The 22,671-nt window shown below is 39.7% G+C and overlaps 1 protein-coding gene across 1 annotated transcript; it reads left to right on the top strand.

Annotated features, from left to right (window-relative positions):
* The first annotated feature begins 540 nt into the window (after positions 1-540).
* On the top strand, positions 541-22,641 carry LOC134185995 (nipped-B-like protein). Its single transcript, XM_062653899.1, has 12 exons — positions 541-677; positions 2,574-2,708; positions 4,116-4,251; positions 4,317-4,424; positions 4,486-4,542; positions 6,002-6,139; positions 6,226-6,372; positions 11,347-11,419; positions 11,485-11,599; positions 11,660-11,828; positions 16,201-16,302; positions 22,333-22,641. The coding sequence occupies exons 1-12, from the start codon at positions 541-543 to the stop codon at positions 22,501-22,503; spliced, it is 1,488 nt and encodes a 495-aa protein (XP_062509883.1). The 3' UTR covers positions 22,504-22,641.
* Positions 22,642-22,671: the final 30 nt, after the last annotated feature.

Below are 22,671 nucleotides of genomic sequence, written 5' to 3' on the forward strand. Positions count from 1 at the left end.
CTGTGTAATAGCAATAACCCTTCCACTTTTCCTTGGTGAGGGTTTGCCTCCAAGAGATGAATTCTTCCCTAATCAATTTGTACTTGTCGAATCCAGTCTCTTCCTAATAAATTCGGGCCAGAGCCTGCCACTACCACAAGCGGAAGAGGCAGTCGGCGTCCATCCGGAGTGTCTACCCACACTTTCAACTTTCCACATACAAGTACCGGTTCCCCAGTCTATGTCTTCAGCGTCTTCTTTGTATCCTTCAATGGTGCTTCACCTTTCTTCCGGACTGACTTCCATGTTGTTTTGCTCACTATACTGACACTCACTCCCGTGTCTGTTTCCATCTCGAGTGTTTGTCCTTGTACAGTCAACTTTGTCTTCATCTGCTTCACTTTTCCTTTGTGCAGTTTGTGAATATTGCCACTAATTCACTCAACCTCCTCATCCTTATTTGTATCTGACTGCACCTCCATATAGCTGATTTTGTACGTACCTCTACCACTGTTCTTTTTCCGAGCCATGTTTTCTCACTGTATGACAAACAGCCTTCGTATGCCCAATTTTGCCGCAATTTTTGAGGACAGTGGTAGAGGTGCATACAAAATCGGCTATGAGGAGGCGCAGTCAGATACAAATGAGGATGAAGAGGTTGAGTGGATTAGTGGCAATATTCACAGGGGGAGAAGGATGTAGTATATACATCTGGGAACTTGTGTTGCGTTACATTTCGGTCATTTATTATTCCAACGACTAGTCTGTCTCGTAGCATATCACTAAGCACCGCCCCGAATTCGCAATGTTCACTGAGTCGCTGCAGTTCTGCCGTGAAATTAGCGACCGACTCACTTTCCTGACGCGATCAACTGTTAAATCTGAATCATTGTACTATTACTGATGGCTTCAGGTTGAAATGTTCTGTCAACATCTGTAGTATTTCGTTGACTGACTTCTCTTTAGGCTTCTACAGAGCCACTAAACTTTGTAGAGTTTGAGCCTCAATCACGCTTAATAGAATAGCTCTTTTTCTATCAGCGTTGTCTACACCATTCGCTGTGAAGTATTGTTCTAACCTTTCTGCGTAAAGTGGCCATTCCTCCTTTGATTTGTCAAACTCCGCTATTTGTCCGAATACTGCCGCCATCCTCGTCGCCAGAAGTCACAAGTAACTGTATCCTTAGCACACACTCAGCCGGTCTTGCTGCTAACTCTAGTCGATCTATTTCAAGAATGACTGGCTAGTCCTAAATGCTGGTCAATGACCGAAATGTAACACAATACAAGTCCCCGGATGTATATACTACAAAGACAATCCGTCATACCGTCTGATATCACATTTTGAGCTGCACCTACATGTTGTCTTCTTCTTGTGTCTTTCTTTTCTTACTTCGAGGAATATGCAGCACACATGTTGCATGCATTGAACGACTAGACCTTCTACAAAGCGTGGTATTTGCACTCGACGCAGGGCGACGTGCAAAGTACGAATTGCATACATTGTGGTTGACCTTTGGTTGACCTCTGTGGTAAGCCTTTGAGTCTAGCTCTTGTATCGAATGAGACAGGCAACGAGAAGAACTGGAAAGAGTCGACCTGTTGTTCATAGACTTGGATGGCGAGCGTAGAGACTACAGGCACTTGTGTCAGAGCGAAAATACATTGGCAATTAGCCAATAGCAACATGCATCCCTATTGAGGATGCACACACATTGAACAGCACCCTGATTGGAGGATAGAGTGTCGGTGGTTTGTTTCAGTGGCTAATGTCTGCTCTGTGGAGGGATGACCTGCTGGACACTCGAGCCTACTGATACCTCTACCTCTTTTTTAGTATCACGTGGCTGATGACCTACGTGTACTTGTGGGTTCTTTGCTTGGGAAGCATTGATATAGCAACATAAGGTGAGCGAAAATGAAGATGAGTGAGGAGGGTTAAATGTTCTGACTACACTCGTAGCGTACGTGAAGGTAACCCCACTATTTCTAATTAGATTCAACCGAACCACCTCTCGATGTGGATTGGATTTATTGCGATTGAGTACTAGTGTGGACGGGGCATTGCATTTCTGGAGTTTCAAAACTAGTTTGCTTATCACTAGCTTGTTGTCTGATTTGAAATCCGGACCCCTCGTCACTCTATTGTCATGGACCTTGCTCCTTATAAGAAATACGTTGTCTAACAAGAATACACTTAGACTAGGTTTCTAAAGTGAATTTGGTAGGTACCATGATGCAATGTGAATATCCTTGTTTTGAAAACACAGTATTTGTGATAATCAGATCATGTGCCTGAGCAAAGTCTAATTGTCTATTGCTATTTTCACTGGTTGATTTGGCCAATTCAAATTTTGCAGTAACTTTAGAAACTTGTCTTCCCACTAGCATTGAAATTGCCTATGGCAACAGTAAAAGACCCATTCTTTCCATAACTTCAACTAGCTATTGATAAAAGACATTCTTCTCCTCTTCACTACTCTGTTCTGTTGGACCGTAGGCAACCACAACACTGAGCACATCTCTGTCTGTCAAAAGCTCTACTCCTATGACTTGCTCAGGAACGGGGTTAAATGACTTGATTGAATCTTCAGCATTACTGGAAAACCAAAATTCTCTCCTTGTGAAGCTTCTGTAGATGATCCTGCAAACAAAAGCTTGAGGTGTGAACTTTTATCCAAATACGTTGACCCAGCTCCAACAAATGAGTTTCAGTCGCATCACACAGAGTCAGTTCATTCTACATAGTTTTTTTAGCTAAACAATTTGTTCAGCCAATCCCCGTAAGGGAACGAACATTCCAAGTACCAGTCTTGAGCATTTATGATGAACAGACTTCCAATGGTGACAGAAAAAGAAAAGTTTGTGAGGAAGAAAAACTAGGCGACAAAGCAGGTGACAAACAATTCCTATACTAACAGTACATTCATCATAGGATGATACTTCCTTATGTGATTTCATGAGGAGTTGGCTGAGGACAGGCTACTTATACAGTCATTGATTGAGCACTGCATGGATTGATCAGTAGCTGTAATAGTGAAAGATTGGATTGCTGACTGACTTTAGCGTCACCAAGGGCAGTCGGACACCTCGTGATGACTCCTTGTGCACACAACCCTTGATCCTTGAGTTGCCTCTAGGTCTTTGGGGCCCAGTCCTGTTCCTGGCGTCACTGGCTCTTTTCCAGTGTCACGTCTATTTATATCCACACACGGAGGATTGCGCTAAATTCTGCAACTGGTAGCATTGAAAGAATTTAGGTGACCAACTTGCTAGGCTAGCACACCCTAGCCTCACACCATCTTCAGCTTGCCAAATGCTGAAGTTAGCATGTATTTCTTCTCGCTGTCATGGTCCCGTGGGGCACCCTCTTGAAGGGTTTAGTGTAAAGACTGTCAAGTTGTATAAGTGTGCACACCCGAGCTACACTTTAAAGTTGAACCTTGCTGTGCTACATGTAACTGCAAAGACAATGTTTTAACACATGCAGATGCTCATTGTATGCAAAAGAGTATCATCGATATTAAATTTGCTTTTAAAGAGATGACCACCACCACCTACAAGTAAAGATTTTATGGATTGAAAATACTGTCAACATTTACGGACAGCCCCTAATACATGCTTAGTTAACACAAATGTATGTATGAAGGCACATACTTGTTTATGTTGCTCATTTTAGGGCAATCTGAAATGTTTCTGTTGTAGAAGTTGTATGTTTTAATGCAAATCATTTTCTGCTATGGTGTCACAAGTTTAGCATGCATTCTGTCATATCTCAAGCAAGATTTGCACTTTAGTGCCACTTTTTTGTTTATTGCATTTATAAGGTTTACAACACCGTCACTTTGCTTGTTTTGCACTACCATTTTTGTCTCACAGAAGTCATAAGTAGTATTACTGTGGATCAAAACACATATTTACACTACTTTTATCACAACCTGTTTCTAACAACTGTAATCAAACTTAGGATTGCATACGGCAAGAGGCCAGATAGATGTCTTGTTATGCCAATGACAAGCATTAAATTCTTTGAGTTAATTAAAGTTAAATCAGTAACTGTTTCTTGGTGTCACTTTTGTTGCTTTGCTACTTATGCAGTGACTAATGTAATACAGCTGAAGTTCTTGTGTGTTTAGGCTCAGCAACAGGGCAGCCGAGTTGTTTGCTCCTTTAATTAGGGAAGCAGTTTTTCATCCATCAGTAGCAGTTCGACGCTCATGTATTCATACTCTCTCAATCATTCTTGCGAATGGTCTCATTCATCCCATGCAGGCATGCTGCATTGTGCAGTAGAACACTGTTGATCATAAATGAAATTGTATTGTGTTGTTTCACAGAACTTTCCTTATCTAATTGCTATGAGCACTGACTGTGATACAATTGTGAGAGAAAGAGCAGACAAGATTCTTACTACCATCAGTTCAAAACATGCTCATGTAGTTCGCGTCAGTTGTAGTTTTAGTACTCATTTTGCAAATGAGATGCTTATGTCATTGTTGTGCTTAGACGGAAGCAATGCCAGGATTTGTGAAGGCATTCAGTTATCAGAGAATACTCAAACAGGTAATTGGTAGGCTGTTTAGACGTTAGTTATTTCTGCAAGCTTGCCAAAATATTAAAGTTGAAAATATCGCTTCAGCATGAGCTTTGTAATGTGTGTAACATTAACAGGACATGCACAGGCAAGTTGCACCAGTTGTGATTTTCCATTATAACCAGCTATTGCCACTACTTTAAATGCTGTACGAGGCTGGAGTCTATGTCTTACTCATTATCAACTTGTGTTGTTTAGTTACTGTTTATTGTATTCTTGGCACACATGTTCTTGATACTGTGATTGCGTAAGCATCAGTTGCATGTATGTTTCATCTAGCACTGTTACAGTTTGTCAGGTAGAGATTAGCATTGTATAATGTGCATTTGCAAAATAATGGACCTGCAACTTGTGTATCAGCTATTGCTTTTGGAAGATTACACTTTTAACAATGTCAGTTGCTTTTCAGAGAGGATGACGGACTATGATGACTATTGCAGTAGCTGAGTTGCAACTTTATCTGACCACAATTTTTTCACAGTTTTTTTGATATTTTGCAGGTTGATTTGTAGTTAGTATGTATATATTAACATATGATAAATGTCGTTATTTTGTTTACAGGTAACAACATAGTGTCTAATAAAGTAGAGTCATTGTAAGGTGACAACAAGGCACAATGGCATTTAGCTTGTTTTGAAGTAGGCTCACAGGTGCTTGTCGGCATTAAGGTCATTGGGTGCTTTTGTAGAAGAGTTAGCAGCATATGGATATTTTACTACTGACCACGTGGACTTATCATTTCTAGATGATTTATAGAAGTTCATGTTTTGCTAAACTTAGGAAGGTTTTTATGGAAATTTTAAACTATGACAGTTAATTAATTGAACTATGCTAGTTGCAATGTTTTGCGACAGGAAGTGTACTTTAAGCATGTTTCTATTCATGTCTTAAAAGTCTATTCAAAATGACTTGTGTAGATGTCTGTTCAAAACCAGATTTACTGGACAAAGGATGCTGAAGATTCTTAATTTGACCAGGGAAAAGACATATGTAATAATTTACAAGCTGTTAACGATGTGGTTCAAGTGTAAAATTATAACATTGAACTACATTTGTATTTGTAAAAGAAAAAGTTGAAGTATCTAAACATGGGACACGACATTTTAGTTGAAATTTATGGGAGTTTATGTTACCTTGCTGCTGTGATGAATTAATCTTGAACAACATGGTGCTGTAAGTTTTATGATAATCACTTTGTTGGTGGTTTGCAGTGTGAGCAAATATCAGTGTATACCTTAGCAATCTACCTTGGCAATCTGGGAATGGTATCACTGTACTTAACTGAGTGATGAAGACTGTTCATATGAACGTTTCTGTGCACATCATTCTTACTAGTTTACTTGTCTATTGATTGAGACAATCACCAATAAATTAAAAGTGGACATTTGCTTGTCTTTTGCTTAATAGAATGTACTGTTTTATTTGTAGGGTGTGGTAAGGGGGTTTCGTATTGATGTTGATCAAGGGCATGCTCTTTGCTCCCATCTTTATTCTCTTATTCGTTCTAACCGTCAAAACAGACGATCATTTGTCAACTTACTCATTCGTTCATTTCAGCAAGTGAAGGTACACATGTTAGTGTTTTGGTCCTAATAATATGTGATGCACTGCATTAGTGTTAATGTTGATCTAGTGTTGTTTCTGTTTTGTAGAACGCTGAGCTTCACTACCTTCTGTTTGTTGCTGATAATGTTGCATTATTTCCTTATGCTGTTCTCGACGAGCCTTTGTTTGTGATCTATGTAGTAGATAAGGTAGCATCTAGCAGAAGTTCTTCTCTTCTTGAACAGTTCAACGAGGTTAGTTTTTGTGTGGAAGATTACTACAGTAATGGAATTCCATGCTGCAAAAACTCTACAGTACTAGAAGATAATTGTACATGTAATTTACACATGTGATGAATTACCAATAAGGCTGTGCCAGCTATTAAAGATAATTGATTATCTGACATTTAATTTTGCAAATGGAATGGATTTTGGTATGTTTAATGCTAAATTAACAAACGTTAAATTTATTGATGAAATTTAAAGGTGACGGTAGCTTTGAAATTACCTCTGTGGAGGATAGTACAAAATAAATAGACGTGTATGATGTCTATTAAGGCAGGCAATGATCCAAAATGGTAAGTTTCCTTGCATATAAATACTAGCTTTGCAGCCTTTTCTTTGCCTAGGCAAATAATCTTTAATTAATGTGTCTAATAGCAAGTATACTATTACAGGCAATTTTAATCTGTCTAAGTTAGTCTTGGTTTGGTCTGATCTTTGAGTTTCTTGTTTTTAGCAGTTATCATTTTAGTTTGCTGGAGATATTACACTGTTACTGAGTATCTCGTTTCCAGCAAATTGGGTTGTTGCTGAGGAAGTTTTTTATTTGCACCACACCAACTAAATTTCTTGATATTTGTATTCACTAGTACAAGTTTGAGCTTGGTCAAAATAAGAACAAAATTTTTGAAATACGCGTGCACAGTGATGTTTGCCTTTCATTGCAAGATTGCAAGGCGAAATTATGGTTGGACATAGGATATTGTCCAACCAACAATGGCCATGTCCAAGCGTGAATATAGTTTGTCAGCAACATAACTCATGATGAATGACCAGATTGGCTAAAGAATAGTATAGGAATTAGCAATAATACATTTAGTGTGCTATTAGGCATACTAAACAGTCTATTACCCACTTTTGCGTTGATGTGCAATTTGTTGAAAGGCACCACTAGAGCAATTCCTTATACCGGTAGTTTCTTGGTCCCTAATAACCAGTGCTCTGCCACACTTTCCTGCTTTTCTAGCAGACTTTTGCAGTGATAGTTTATCCATGAATGCTTTGACACGAGCTTACACAATAGTATTTCTTCATGTCTCACTGGGATAAACACTTTTGCACAAACTTCAGAGGTCCATTGGAGTGCAATTACAATAATTTATTTGCATTTGCTGTCATGTAGCAAATTCTAATAGATTAATGAATGCAAAATGCTGCATGGGTCATAAAAATTTAGATCAATTACCGTAGAACGAGAAATTTTGGCAACAGTTTATTTTGGTGATTTGGCGATTTAAGAGTGAATTGCAAAATAGAAAGCGTCAATATTATTTTAGTTTAGCTTCATTGCTCATGCGCACAGCTGAATGACGAAATGGCGCTGTACAGATACTTTCAGTGCAAAGACTTTGAACGGCCTGCTCTTGTCACGATAAATGTCACGATAAACGTGATGGCCTCAAATGCAGCTGGGAACTTTGTAAGGTTCCAATGACTCCATGCTTCCGGTTGTACAGTATTCGTTTTCACGAGCACTAGTAGCCTCGCAATGCCAGACACACATCACATGTAGCAGATGAAGTGGCATCAGACATTCACCGATGTTGCAAATTGCCAAAACATAACTCGTCAAAATTTAAATATAGTCATGTTGGAAGATTTCGCCAAATTTTTTTCGGCAAATTTCTCGTTCTACGGTATAAGGTTTGCTCTGCTTCTAGACAGCCATTACACTTTAGATTGATACTACTTAATATGACCAACTGAAAATAGGAAAGTTACACTATATTAGTTAGTTACTAATAGTGTATCATTTACATAATTAAAAAAGGAATGCAAACATTTTCATTAGTATGATGAGCACTTCCAGTGTGTACTAAATTTGTAAAATTACTACAAAGTTTAAGTTTAAAAATCAAACGTGAATAGTTTTTAAATAAGTGTGGCATTTATCTGAGGGCAGTGTTTGCTCTTGACATTTCGTAAAAGTAGGGTTTTAGAGGCAGTGTTTGTTTGAGAGGGGTTGTAATAAAAATACAGTATTTACCTGATGACCCAGCATGTATTGAGATGTTCGACACAAAAATCTTGTATATTTTCCTCTTTGGTTGGTACATTCTTATGCATGTAGTTATCCAAGGTAGCACAAGTGCTAACGGCATGTGCTAGTGTTTTGTGTCCCACCCCATTCCGCTTGTCTTTTAGTATCTGCAGTCTATTTGGTTTTAGTGTTCTCTTTGTATGTTTGTGGGCAGCGCAATGAGAACTGTGCATGCTCAAAACTTTATGTCATTATTATTTATTAATAGTTATTTTTGTCAGTCGGTCCAATATTCATGTCAAGATCTGAGCATCAAAACTTTAGTTTGTCTGGCCTTAGATGATTTAAACTAGGAAAGGGTGTGACCACGTCACGCGAGAACATGAAATGCAGTAAGGTATTAACTGGTAAAATTGCATGCATACCTTCGCCAGGGTAAAGCCATTGTGTATGCTAGGCATATAGAATATCAGGCCAACGTCTGGATTCAGATGCAATGCATCCTTCATATGGCCATTAACACGTTTGTACCTTGACTAAAGCTGGACAAACAGTCATCACAAGGCTGCCATTTCCGATTCTTTGATGAGGAGAGTAGGACTGCATACACATTCATATGAACAATGGAAGTCATGCAGCCAAACCAATTTGATCATCCTTCTAAAATGTTTGAACTTGATCTGTGTGCAGAGTTTCATGTCAATTGAGCTAGCAGTTTTGGCATGTTTAGTGTTGCATGCTTGTACACCAGAGTGTGTGCAAGGAGAGAACTGGGTACGAGTCTTACTGTAGGTCAATGGTTAGTTACTACGTTGGTGACAGACCATGATCTCTTTTTGGCTTCATGTATTGGCTGAATGAACTTACTACATAATTTAGGACTTAAGGCTGGTTCACTGGCGCTTGGTAAGCTCAGCGTCAGGTGAGCGTCTGCAGAGCATTGTACTGTGAACATGTTGACACTGTTTGCTAGGACACTGCTTTTCCAGCCTCATGGTGCTGGAATGGACTCGAGTGTTATTCTATCGTCAATTCATTGTCAACCGGAAATAACAAATTTTCATCTATGTGAATCACACAACATGCTTATAAAGTATGGAAAAGGCAGGTTATTATTGACGTGCGAGACTTTACTTTTGGCCATTAAGCGATACCCGTTATTAAGATTATTGTGAAAAGAAGAACGCATCCAGCGAAGTGACAACAAGATTACGTGCTGTTGTTTCAAAAGCTCTAAACATGAGTGAGCTAAACAGCCAAATTGAAAAGCTAAGAATTTTTAAAATTAGTTATTACACCTGTAGTGCAGCAGTACTTGTGTTCAGGGTGGTAACAGTACTCTTCGAATGCCCGACATGCATTGCACTGATAAGATGTTACCACCGATGCCAGTTGCACTCGGGTACTGTTCAATAAGTTTCGGCATCAAGTGATGCTACTGCAGATGCGGAGCTGATGCTGGGCTTGCCTAAGTTACTGTAAACCAGCCTTTACTCTTACCAGATAGCTCTTTTGCTACCGGCTTGCCTAAGTTTACTGTAAACCAGCCTTTACTCTTACCAGATAGCTCTTTTGCTACCGGCTTGCCTAAGTTACTGTAAACCAGCCTTTACTCTTACCAGATAGCTCTTTTGCTACCAGCTCGAGGTTTGACACAAGATATCTGGGAATTATTAAGGTAGTATGGAGTTTCCAGAGCCAAAAACACACCTCTGCTGAAGTCCATGAAGACATCTGCAATGGAGGTTTGCTTTTGGAACAATAGATTTGATACCATGGTTTCAGCACCCAGGTCATAGGCCAGATCTGGACAATGAAAAGCATCTTGGATGTTTGCTATTGTCGACATAGTGCACATTACACAGCACTTCCCCAGACCATGTCAAGTTATAAAATAAATATTGCAACTTGCACTTGTAAAAACGAAGTTGCTTGGTTGTCTGTAAAGTTGAATGGATGGAGATAATAATAAATTTACGAGGACTGAACAATCTGACCAATACCCTGTGACGTGTAGCAACAGTGCAACAAACGGTTTTATGCATGACATTATGTAGTACGACACGAATCTACATTTGTCGCTTAGGCTGTGCACTGTAAGTACTCATATTTAGTTGATGTCGTTTGTTATGGCAGACACATGAGACTTGGGAAAATGGCAACTAGCACTGACGATGCCATTGTAAAAATATCCGAAATAGCTACCATATAAGATGAAATATTTGTAGGAAATTAATTTGGTGAAGTGGGAGTTTTTTGAGTCCTCGAAAACGTAAAAATCTGGTAACATTTTGTCCTTAGGAGACAGTGTGATGTCAGCAGCCATGTGTACTACAGATGCAATAATGTACATGTACCTCAAAACACGTGATGAGGCAAAAATTAGACTTACTCTCTGTTGTACCTAGAATAGAGATGACAATGGAGAGGAAATTTCACGAAGATCATACAATGATACACATGAGAAATACCACAGGTATTGGGAGACAGGGAAAGCAAAGATCAGGAAGTACATATATGATGCTGAAACATGCTTCTCACTACTTTTCTCATGTTCTGAATATGATGGTGGCCAAAAACAATACCTGGGAAAGAATTAACAGTAAATATCAATAGTTTATGCAGAATATTATGGAATCACCAAAGTGAAATGCCAGTATACATTTTCTAATGCCAAATAAATTTCCACCAATATTTCATCTTATACAGCATGGTAGATTGAATTAAAACAGCTTGTCATTTAATAGTGGTGCTGTTTGAATACAAGCAATGCTTCCTTTTTGCATGAACATGATTAGTTTCTTTCTAAATTAGTTCTATATGTCTCTTGTTTATCTGAACTAAACATACATGTCATCGCACATTTGTGTAGCTGACATCAATGCATTGTCATAAAAACTTAATGTCGTATTAATCTGCTTGCAAGGGATAAGTACATTGCCTTTAGTTGCTTTTATGTTATGTAGGTTCTTACTGCTGGCCGCTTAGATGACAGTGTGAATATTGATGATTTGGAAACAGCAGCAGCACTCCAGTCATGTATGTAGATGCTTTAGCTTATCACTTGCCATTTTGTGTTGATTTATAATTATGAATTTTATCAGCATTACCTAATCTCTCCTGGGACAAATTTGTGACTTGCCTTGTGGCTAGTCATCAATGCTGTCTTTTGCTGAAACTTCGATCTCACCTAAAAGAAATGTTTGGGTTGACAGAAGGGTGAAAACTGATTTATTGCAAGTGTTAATCATTTATGAGTTGTTCTTCTATACTCTTTAGAAAGTGCAGAAAGTATTCTCCAAGCGAACCTGCAAAACTAAATGAAAAACCCTTGACCAAAAGGTTATTACATGACTTTGAACCAAGAAGAGTTATTCAAGCTGTGCAGGACCACTGTTCTGGACATCAGTCATTTAATAGGACTGATTTATTTGATCAATATCTAGAGGTGAGTTTTAAGGTTATGACTTAGCACTATGATATACTCTACATGTTTGAGATAGTATGTTATAGTTAATATAGTAGATTTTTTGGATAAGAGGTAATATGTAACTTATTGGCTATCATTTGAAAGGTTATCGAGTTGCCTCTGAATTGCTAATATGTATCAATTGTTCAATGTATGTGTAGATGATCTGTGGTAATACAATTTCTCAACTTTAATTAAGCAATTGAGGTTGTTGCATAACTTGCTGTAATTGTGATGTCAATTTCTATGTCTTTGGACAATTGCTAAATGTAATGGCCCTGAATTGATTGAGATGCTTGTGTGATATGAATTTTACATCATGACACGGTAGTGCAATATTTCTGCTTTGTGTTTTGATGAAAATAAATACACAACAAAGCACCTACTATCAAATACTTAATCAGTAGAAATATACGCTAAAGGGGATATTAGCAGGTTATATGCTAGCCATCTAGGACATGTTGGTTTGGATTTATCAATAGAATTATGCATGCAGAAAGAGAAGGGTGGATGGACGGTAAATGATACTGTAATTATTAGAAATGTTAACACTCAAGCTGTACAAACAGTCATCTTAACAGTGGAACTTGACATATGCTGCTGCTCGAAGATACATAGAAATTTAACTTTTGTATCTTCTCGTCTGTTTGGTTAATTAAATAAAATAATGCAGCTACTTTAGTAAACAACTAGTCAGCAGCAGGTATCTCTACACACCAACCTAACACACTGTGATTATACATGTAGGTGTAAGATCTTTGCAAGTAGAAGTGTGTGTATAGTGTTTACTTTCACTGTTGTACTGTAAACCCATATAGATTAATGCGCATTATATTTAACGTTTGTCGCTCAGAGACAAGAAGTTAACATACATTTATTTTAATGTTTTGCCAACAACCAACATGGCAGTAGTGCATGCTCATTTGTAGTTGACGACCATTTGATTAATTGAAATGGGTCGTTAATTTTGTTAACATTAATAGAACAAGAAGATAAATGGGTTTACAGTATTTTGTCTTTATTGAGATGTTGCACATGGCGATTACATTCATACCTACCTGTAAATTTATTCATTCATCTGTGGCAACCTTTTAAGACTCCAAGTGTGTGTGTGTGTGTGTGTGTGTGTGTGTGTGTGTGTGTGTGTGTGTCTGTCTGTCTGTCTGTCTGTCTGTCTGTCTGTCTGTCTGTCTGTGGCGTCTGTAGCTCAATTGGTTAGAGCGCTCATTTGAAGAATGGAAACATCTGGGACCTTTGAGTCTTGTTCAAGTACGGGATGGGCACAGGCGTAATTCCCTTAGGCAAGGAACTCACACTATTGCCTCTCTTGACTCAGGAGTATAAATGAGTACCTGGTCATTAACTGAAGGGTGGACAATCATGCAGCATAGTTATGTGTGGGCATGAGGTTTAGTCCCAAGGCTGCACCAAAGTCATTGTCCTCCGATGCTCTGGTCAAGTACCTAGGGATACATTAGCATGACCTAAAACTCTGGATAGTGTTGGAGGGCATATCCATTTGTCCGTGTGTGTGTGTGTGTGTGTGTGTGTGTGTGTGTGTGTGTGTGTGTGTGTGTGTGTCTGTGTCTGTGTCTGTGTGTGTGTGTGTCTGTGTGTGTGTCTGTGTGTGTGTCTGTGTGTGTGTCTGTGTGTGTGTGTGTGTGTGTGTGTGTGTGTGTGTCTGTGTGTGTGTGTGTGTGTGTGTGTGTGTGTGTGTGTGTGTGTGTGTGTGTGTGTTAGTCTGTGGGCCAATTGCAAAAAGGCTTCAGAAAAAGCCATCCTTGCACCCTTTGGCAAACCAATTTTTTGCACTTGGAGCTTGTTGTATGGCATTAGGGGTGCGTTCGATTGGGCTCTTCCAGCCTCTTCCAGAAGAGGGCGTGTCTTTCAGACTCTTCTGGAAGAGGCTGGAAGAGCCCAATCGAACGCACCCTAGATGTTTGAGAATACCTATGTTTGGCGAGACAGATCGTGTCCAATCACCTAGAACATGACATTTGCAAATTAGCCACGCAGCAATGAACTGGAACTGTGAGGCCTAATGCTCGTTATACAATTTGAGGCAACATCCTGATCTTGTGCCTGCTAACTGTGCGTTACCATGAAGCTTTTGACGTGTTAGCTCTTGCAATTAAGTGATAAATATCGCTGTAGAAGGTCTAATTAAGACTTTGTAGTTTCAAGTTGTGACGTCAACATGTACAGGATGTAAGAAATTGTTCTTTGACCGTTGTACCTGAAATGTTGTTGTACTGTAGTATGCTACACTGCACTGACGTGCTGCAAATATAGTAGTTTGCATAGTATTAGTAAACTTTATTGAGGTTGAACTCTAGGTATATACGTCTAGACACAGCTTGTATATACGTTTACAAAGACACTTGAATGCAATTCTTGCATTGATCATGACTGCCTATCTACGAGCTAGTGTTTTGGCCAATAACTCTGATGATCTCATCGGTCTTTGCTCTGGACTAGCTGCTCCCTGTCAGGTAGAATATGACCTAGCTCTTACCGGCTTGCAGCAAGGCCAATTAAGGTGAGGCAAAATGGCCCTTCTTTCAACAATGGTTTCCTAGCTAACAATGACGTAAACTTTTGGGCGTCACAGAGAAAGTAAAAGTTGAAAATGTTTACCCTTGTTGCATTTTCCAAGAGTGAAAGGCAATCGTTTCTCTAGTGGTACACGTACCTTGGTCCGACAGATGTTGTTTTCACAACTGCAAGGATGCGAAAAGGGTAGCATTTAATGAAAATTATACAGAGTCACATATTTTCAGTATTAAAATGTATCATTTTAGACTTGGCTGTCTTTGAATCCCTTCATCAACAGTAGCCAGTGACCATGTGAGAGCGCTAAGTTTAGAGCAGAACACCTCGTCAATCTTTAATTCTACTAATAGTGACCTTGTCTGGCGTACAACATGTTATATCTATCTCTAATTGACAGAATCGCTCTTCTAAACGATAATGCGTCTTCCAGAAATCGAAATTGACTTCGTGATTGATCGCTATCTGCATTTGCAAATTGCAAATTTGGAGAGAAATTGCAGTGTGTCAACTGCCACACCTGCTTTCATCCTAATACAGCATCGTCACCAGATGCTTCCTCGTGACAGAAAAGGTTCATGGCAGAATAGCTTTTGTTGATTTTTCTGTTTAGGAAATGACGTGCAGCTGCCAAAATACGCACGTCTCCTTGATGTTAAGCATATATTTGTGTGTCACTGTTCAATTGATTCCAGCACTTTCATGCAGCGAAGAAGAATCTGACACTCGAATAGTTTTACACACAAACCATGCAACAAACACAAGAGCATCTCACATAAATGTTGTTAATTCACCAGATAATGACGTTTTAGTGACATTTGCTCAGGTGCACATCGGATCCCGGCACAAATTATATGGCAGACAGAGTCAAGAAATCAAAGGTGCCACATCAGCATGACAAATATTGCTTGGTCAATAGAAGAAGATGTGTGTAGAGTACTTCCGGGTTGCATGCCTTTACTGGATGCGACAGTGAACACTGACTATATTTAATTGGAAGTTGTAGCAGTTACTATTAAACACAGACAGACTATAGATCTCCTCGCATGCATAATCTACTGAGCTCAGTTAAATACTTCTGATTTCTGCTTTAAATTAACTTAAGAAAGCTTGTCAACCATACCTAAAAGTTTATAGCAAATCCAACTTCTCTTTTTAATTTTATATATTGGTTACTATGGCAACTTTTTGTTTAAGAAAATGCTGTTTTAGTCAACTTTGGACACTCTGATGCTAATAGAACATAATTTTTGTAATCACCGGGGAAAAGATTACATAGGATAGGCTAGAAAGAAAACGGTTGCCATGGAGTGCACGGAAAAGTTACAATTCTGGACATGGTTCACGGACTGAGTGTGTGTGTGTGTGTGTGTGTGTGTGTGTGTGTGTGTGTGTGTGTGCATGTTTGTGTGTGTGCATGTGTGTGTGTGTGTTTGTGTGTGTGTGTGTGTGTGTGTGTGTGTGTGTGTGTGTGTGTGCGTGTGCGTTTGTGTGTGTGTGTGTGTGTGTGTTTGTGATTTTTATCCAGCAGTTTGAATGTAGGGTTTTTGGACACATGGTGTGCACACATTAGGCTTCTGGCAAAGTAATGTTATAGACACGAACTGTACATACACTTCCTCTTACAACAGTAATTGACTTACTTCAAGATGGTAGACATGTGTTGTGCTACTCTTTTGATTCTTTACCGTGTTAATTAATTAAGTCTATGCTACTTCTCAAGTTAAATTTGCAATTGTTCTGTAGTATGCATATAGTCGTGTAGTCAGGAAGACTCTAACACATATTTCTAATGTGTTAGTTTAGACAAATTGCAATGAGCCGAGAGCCCAGTGGTGAAGACGATGGTGCTGGTTCGGATGCAGAAGGTGGAGCTGCTGCCATTGACTATTTTGACCAGCAAGTGAGGGAATTAGCTGACTGTGCCATACAGTGTTAAGTGGATTGTGATACATGCAATTAGCTAACTTCTGGCATATACTGTACTAATGTCACATTTTCTTGACAGTCCTACATGTACATGTACCATGTAGACACCAGGCAATTGTAAAGGGATAAAATTTGAACAAGCAGTTGATAGTGTAAGATGTTTGTCTTTGCGCTCAAATTGATGAACTTGGTTTCAGTAAATTTGGATTGCCGTAAACACATGCGCAATGCATGAGCGCGCTTATCTCAGACATGAGTGTCTCTTGTGGAAAGATGTTCCACTTGAATGCTGCAACAAGTGTTTTTGTTTTACTTTATGTATCTTGAGTTCCAGCACCGACTATGACACATAATATTGCTATCAAAGAGTTTGTTTGCACCTGTTGATACCAGCTGCATTTCTTGAGTTTTCTGGGTTAAGATCAGAAGATGCTACATCTGTGCATGTTTTTGGACTGTCACAGCGTTCCCTAACAAGGGAATTTGTAAAGTATCTGTTTAGAATATGATCTAAGCAGATATCTTCCCATTGTCTAGTTTATGTAAATAATGAGATGAAGAAACATTATAGTTTCCATCCATGCCAAAGTTGATGACATTTAGTTTATTGCTGCTTATGTTTACAATGCAAAGAGTATATAGTATTTGCACACTGATTATGAAAATGTCAAAAGTTATACTTGTCTCTAGATCTGTATGTCTTTTTCATATAGGTGTAATGACAATGCAATATATTTGTTAACTTGTCATTGTTGCTAAAAAACTGATGCTACTTCTACTTGTAGCCACATACTGTAAATCAAGAAATGTTAGTAACTGCAAGTGTTTTCAAACTGTGCAAACTCTATTTCGTAAGAGAAAACGTTTGTAAACTTCCCTTACATGTCTTGAACACTTCCGCGGAAGTGACAATGAGGCGCAGTCAATATCTGCATAGGTCTGCTGACGTACCTACTTCATTCTTGATATGTTTCTGATTTCTTGGCTAGCAAAAGCCAATTTGTTGACAGGACACTACCCTGAACCGAGGAGAAAGCAGTTTCTGCCAAACTCAAACAATGAGGACAATAAGATATTTGGGCTACAAAATGTGCATGGATATCTGAACTACAAAGTTAGTAAGCGATTCAAGTTAATAAATTCTTTGCTATTTACAAAATTTACGACATTAAATAGCTTACAAAACTTTACTTGCGAACAATATGCTTGTATACAGTACATTCTTTTTTACCATGACATGCAAACATAGATACATAGATGGTCACATAGATAGTCACACATACCATGACATGCAAACATGGATACATAAGTGCATGGTCACATAGAGGTGTGTCTGTTTTGAGGTGTCTATGTGTATGTGTGTGTTTGTATGTATATATCTCTCATTTGTGAGAGGCTTTACCTGTTGGTATGAAGTGAAATATATGTGTGTGCTCAACCAGATCAGTCTGGTTTGTAAAGTCTATTACAAGTACCGGAAGCAAACCCTGCTTCAGAAGTACTTAGACCATCACGACTGTCTAGAAAGAAGACATGACTTTACGAAGGATCCGAGTAGATCCCAGAAGCACTGTTTTCTGTAGTGCTGCAGGTTGTGATGACCTGGAATAATGTCCAGCCACCGTGCAATACCTGCGTGCACTGTGTCCAAAGCTCCCAAGACCACCGGAACCACCAGAAGCACTGTTTTCTGTAAGTGCTGCAGGTTGTGATGACCTGGAATAATGTCCAGCCACCGTGCAATACCTGCGTGCACTGTGTCCAAAGCTCCCAAGACCACCGGAACCACCAGTGTTTGACAATGCCACATGCGGCTTATCTCCACTCGCAAGTCGCTGTACTTTGCCAACTTCTCAGCATGTTTCTTGCCAATGTTGCCATCAGCAGGACAGCTGATATCAATCAGAAGACAAGTATTTGTCTTCCTATTTCTGAGACAGATGTCTGGACGATTGGCTTTGATCTTCTTGGCAGTGGGGATGGTGGTATTCCACATCATAGTAATGTCATCCGTCTCCACAAGCCTATCAGGATGATGCCGGTACCATCTGCTCTCCACTGGAACCCCAAAATGATGACAAACATCCCAGTGAATGATGGAGGCCACCTGATTGTGTCGATCAGTGTAGTCCGTCGGTGCCAAAGCACTACAGCCTGCAACAATGTGGCGGACTGTTTCCAGGCCTACACTGCACATGCGGCAAGTAGGACTGACATCATGATGTAGAATCTTACACTCATAGTACCGAGTCCAAAGAGCTTGGTCTTGAGCAGCAACAACCAGTCCCTCAGTTGCAGCAGGAAGATTTGCTGCCTTTAGCCATCCGTAGGTCTCTTTCATGTCCACAAGCGGTTGCTCAGTGAGACGGCGATACTGCCCGTGCATAGGCTTCCCACTCCAGGACCGCACACGAAGAGAACTGCAACATGTACGGTAATGTCTCACATCTGTTTCAGGCGCTTGCTTGAAACCACCTTCAACCGAGATGGATGCATTCCTGTGTAAGCTCTGTGGCTTGTCATCCGAAGCAAGACTCCTCTGCAGCTGTGCAGTAAAGCGACAAGCCATGCGCTTGATCGAGTGTGAAGATTTTCCAGAGTCACACTCCCGTATCATTTGCATGAAAGGATCAGAACTGTCAGCAAGGTAACAGTTCAGCCTCGCAATACAAGATTGATATGTCGACTCAATCTGTTGTAACCCCCTACCCCCATCAGTGTAAGGAGCGTACAGTCAGTCAACGTCTGCAGCAGGATGGTGGACACCGTGCATAGAGAGGAGCTTTCTGGTTTGTCGATCAAGCTGCTGCAGGTCCATGCACCCCCAATGAATGACGCCAAAACCGCAAGTGAGAACCGGTAGTGCAAACCCATTGATGGCTCGAATCTTGTTCCAACCATACAACTCAGTCCGGAGAACCACCTTCACTCTGCGGAAGTACTCACGATGGAGTCTCTCCCGCATCATGCTGTGCTGAATACCATTACTCTCATCTACACCCAAGTACTTGTAGACTTGACCCGGTTCCAGACAGTTGATGGTGTTCGTTTTTCCTACGGTCACTTCAGAGTTGTGTCCAGATAGCCGCTGTTGACAAAGTGTGCAACAGCACATTTGTCCAGACCAAACTTCATCTGGATGTCATCAGAGAAGGTACGAACCGTGAGCAACAACCCATCCAATTGATCAGAGTTTCTGCCATACAGCTTCAGATCATCCATGTAAAGTAGATGACTGATGAGCTGACGTTTGGCAGTCTCGCCATGCCCAGTGGTCATCCGGTAGCCGTAACCGGTTCTGTTCAGCTCCTTGCTCAGAGAATTGAGAGCCATACAGAAGAGAAGTAGAGAAAGTGAGTCACCTTGGACAATACCCCTCCTGATCTGCATAAGCCTTGTCTTGATCGTACTTTTCCCGCAAGAAAGCACCATCGATGTCCTCCAACTCTTCATCACACATGACAGGAACCCGCACAAGACTGGACTGATCTTATGCAGCTGAAGGCATTGGATCAACCAACTGTGTGGCACGCTGTCATAGGCTTTCTGGTAGTTCACCCAAGCCATACTCAAGCTCTTGTACCTGGTCTTACAGTCTTCAGTAAGCAGCTTGTTGATCAACAGCTGATCCTTTGCACCAAAAGATCCTTGTCGACAACCCTTGTGCTCCGGAGCCATGAGGTTTCTCTGATCCAAATGCCCAGCAATCCTCTGCCTGAGACTGAGATGAGGGTCTTAAGGAAGACAGACTGACATGTGATAGGCCAGTAATTTTTGGCTTGGTCAGTCTTGTCATTCTTAGGAATCAGAGTGGTTATTCCTTGAGACAACCAGTCGGGTACAAAGTCTGGATTCTGAACCAGCAGGTTGTAGTTACGAGTCAGATCAGTGTGAAGACACGTGATACGCTTGACCAGAAACCATAAACCTTGTCTGGACCAGGAGACTTTCAGTTCCCCATCCTTTTGAGCCACAATATGACCTCATTGTCTGAGATAGGTAACCACTGCTGCTCATCTCGCCATCGGTTTGACGTCTCAACCAGATGGCAGACTCATTGTGATGTACCTCAGTTTCTAGGAAAACACCCCATTACTGTTCGATCTCAGACTCTGATGGCGGGGAAGTGACCTGGATAGTCTGCTTACCCAGCTCTCTGTAAAACCACCCAGCATCTCGTTGAAACAAACCATTCTGGCGAAGTCTCTTACGATTCTTCTCCAGCCTCCTGGTCCGCTCGACCTTGGACGTAAGTTTCATTTTCAATCGATTGATGGAGACCTCACAACTCTTTGAACAGGAAATGCCCAACCGATGCTGAAGAAGTCGGAGTTCATGTAACATACGAATGCCATCAATATTATTATTATTGTTATTATTATTATTATTATTATAGATAGTCACACACATAGATAGTCACACACATAGATAGCCACAGATTTTCTTTTTTTTGTTGGAGTACTCTTTTCTATATTTTGTGACTTAATTGCAACTCTTTCAAGGAATCTGTTATTACCCGACATGAGAGTAGAGTTGGTGACATGTTTCTACTTTAGTGCTTGACAAACAGAAAGATGATTCACTGAGTTTTGAGTTAATTAAGTAAATGAAAAAATTTATGCTCTTAGGTTTGTTAAATGACGTTGCATGCTTGTTGCCTTATAATCACATTAAGTCTCTAAATTGAGTTATGTACAGATTTAAGTTTCCAGTTGTGTTTACAAGGCATGTTTATTTTGTTATTTCAGTAGTAGAGTATCATCAACCACGTAAAGTTTGTTTTGCTATACCATTCTAAATGTGCCTTTAGTAAATAGGATGCTAGTCTTGAATGGAACACTACTGATGCACCAGTATCTCGTTTGTAGTGCTGAAAGGCAGTGATCATGCAAAGAAGGTTACAGATTTGCTATTCTTGATTCTTGAGATAATTACTGTTAATTGACCAAGCAAAATCAAGTGATTGGGACCTTATGTAAAATAGGCAGGCTTGCTACATACAGTATGACAGTGGTGTGCAGCAGAATGGTAGGATTCGTGCTGACTTTTTCTGCACTACACAAATTTACTAGCAACTATGAAATGTTGTTGGAATTTCTAATTTTTGTATGAGCATGACATATGATTGCAGATTACTCAACAGGAGGTGCCAAACTTGTGTTCCAATATAAACAGGTTACTGTAGGCCGTTTATAGAGGGTCTTTATTATAACTTGTAAGTGCTTTCTATGTACATACACATTGCTTCTTGTTGTCAGAGGACATTTGCCCATCTTGCATTGCATGATCTAACTTATTGACTACCCTTGTGGCAGGCAGTTCTCCAATATAGAGATTATTCCTGTAAGTTGCTTATGGCATGCTCCTGCAAATAGAACTGTTGCTACTTGTTCAAACTGGGTAATTCGATTATGTCTATCTTTGCTTTTCTTTTAAGTTTGACACTCTTGTCTCAGCTGATTGAATTAAATAAGAAAGATTACAATAGATTCTATGGTTGTACATAGTGCTTCAATTTTAGGTAGCAGGGTGAAATTGGTGAAATCTGTTCATGAATTTTTTTGAACAAATTTCATACTGATTGAACTGCGATATCAGTGACCTTTGTCACAGCAGTTAATTAATGTTTGAAAAACAAGAGCAGGAATGACACGTCATAATTGTGACTGGAGGAAACATAGGCTAACTCTGTTAGAACACGCTAAAGCAGCTGTACACTGTTACTAGTATGTAAGAAGTATTTTATGAAAACTTCTGATTTGCAAAGGCACAAGTGCAATTGCTGACTTTTAATTAATTGGCATCTGTTTGCTTTTGCTGTTGGCATCATGTATTGACATGACCCATTTTGATCAAGGTGGACGCCTGCTATGTGAGATCATTTGCGGTGTACAGTGTGCGTGTGTGGTTGCATGGTGTTACATTTGTACGGATGTAATATTTATGTAAATAGGAATGAAATTCTGTATTATGAGTTATTTTTTGTTCTTTCATTTTTTGACAGTCATCCAGCAAGAAGAGACGAAGGTCTACTGGAGGTGGAAACAGAACACCTGGCAACAGTAAAAGACACAAAGCAATAGGCAATAGTGAGGGAAAGAAACCAAAGAAACGTCGTAAATCTACTGCTGCCAGTTCTGACGATGACACACTGGATCCGGATTTTCAAAAGTAATATTCCACTAATATATAGAAACAAAACAAACTGTCTTTTCTATTACGTGTATTGTTTCACGATAGACACAATAGTGCAGTAGTTAAGTGTAGCTTGTTCAAAGTAAGGTTTTAATTATATTATATGTACGTATATGTATCTAGCTATACATGTACACTACAATCAGGA

This window comes from Corticium candelabrum, chromosome 10, assembly GCF_963422355.1.
Source record: "Corticium candelabrum chromosome 10, ooCorCand1.1, whole genome shotgun sequence".
Taxonomy (NCBI): domain Eukaryota; kingdom Metazoa; phylum Porifera; class Homoscleromorpha; order Homosclerophorida; family Plakinidae; genus Corticium; species Corticium candelabrum.

Excerpts from the sequence above, each read along its gene's own strand:
- LOC134185995 (XM_062653899.1), top strand. The coding sequence starts at position 541 with ATGCCCAATTTTGCCGCAATTTTTGAGGACAGTGGTAGAGGTGCATAC. Across the intron at positions 678-2,573 it reads ATTCACAGGGGGAGAAGGAT|CATTACTGGAAAACCAAAAT; the intron begins GTAGTATATACA and ends TTGAATCTTCAG. Across the intron at positions 11,829-16,200 it reads TATTTGATCAATATCTAGAG|TTTAGACAAATTGCAATGAG; the intron begins GTGAGTTTTAAG and ends CTAATGTGTTAG.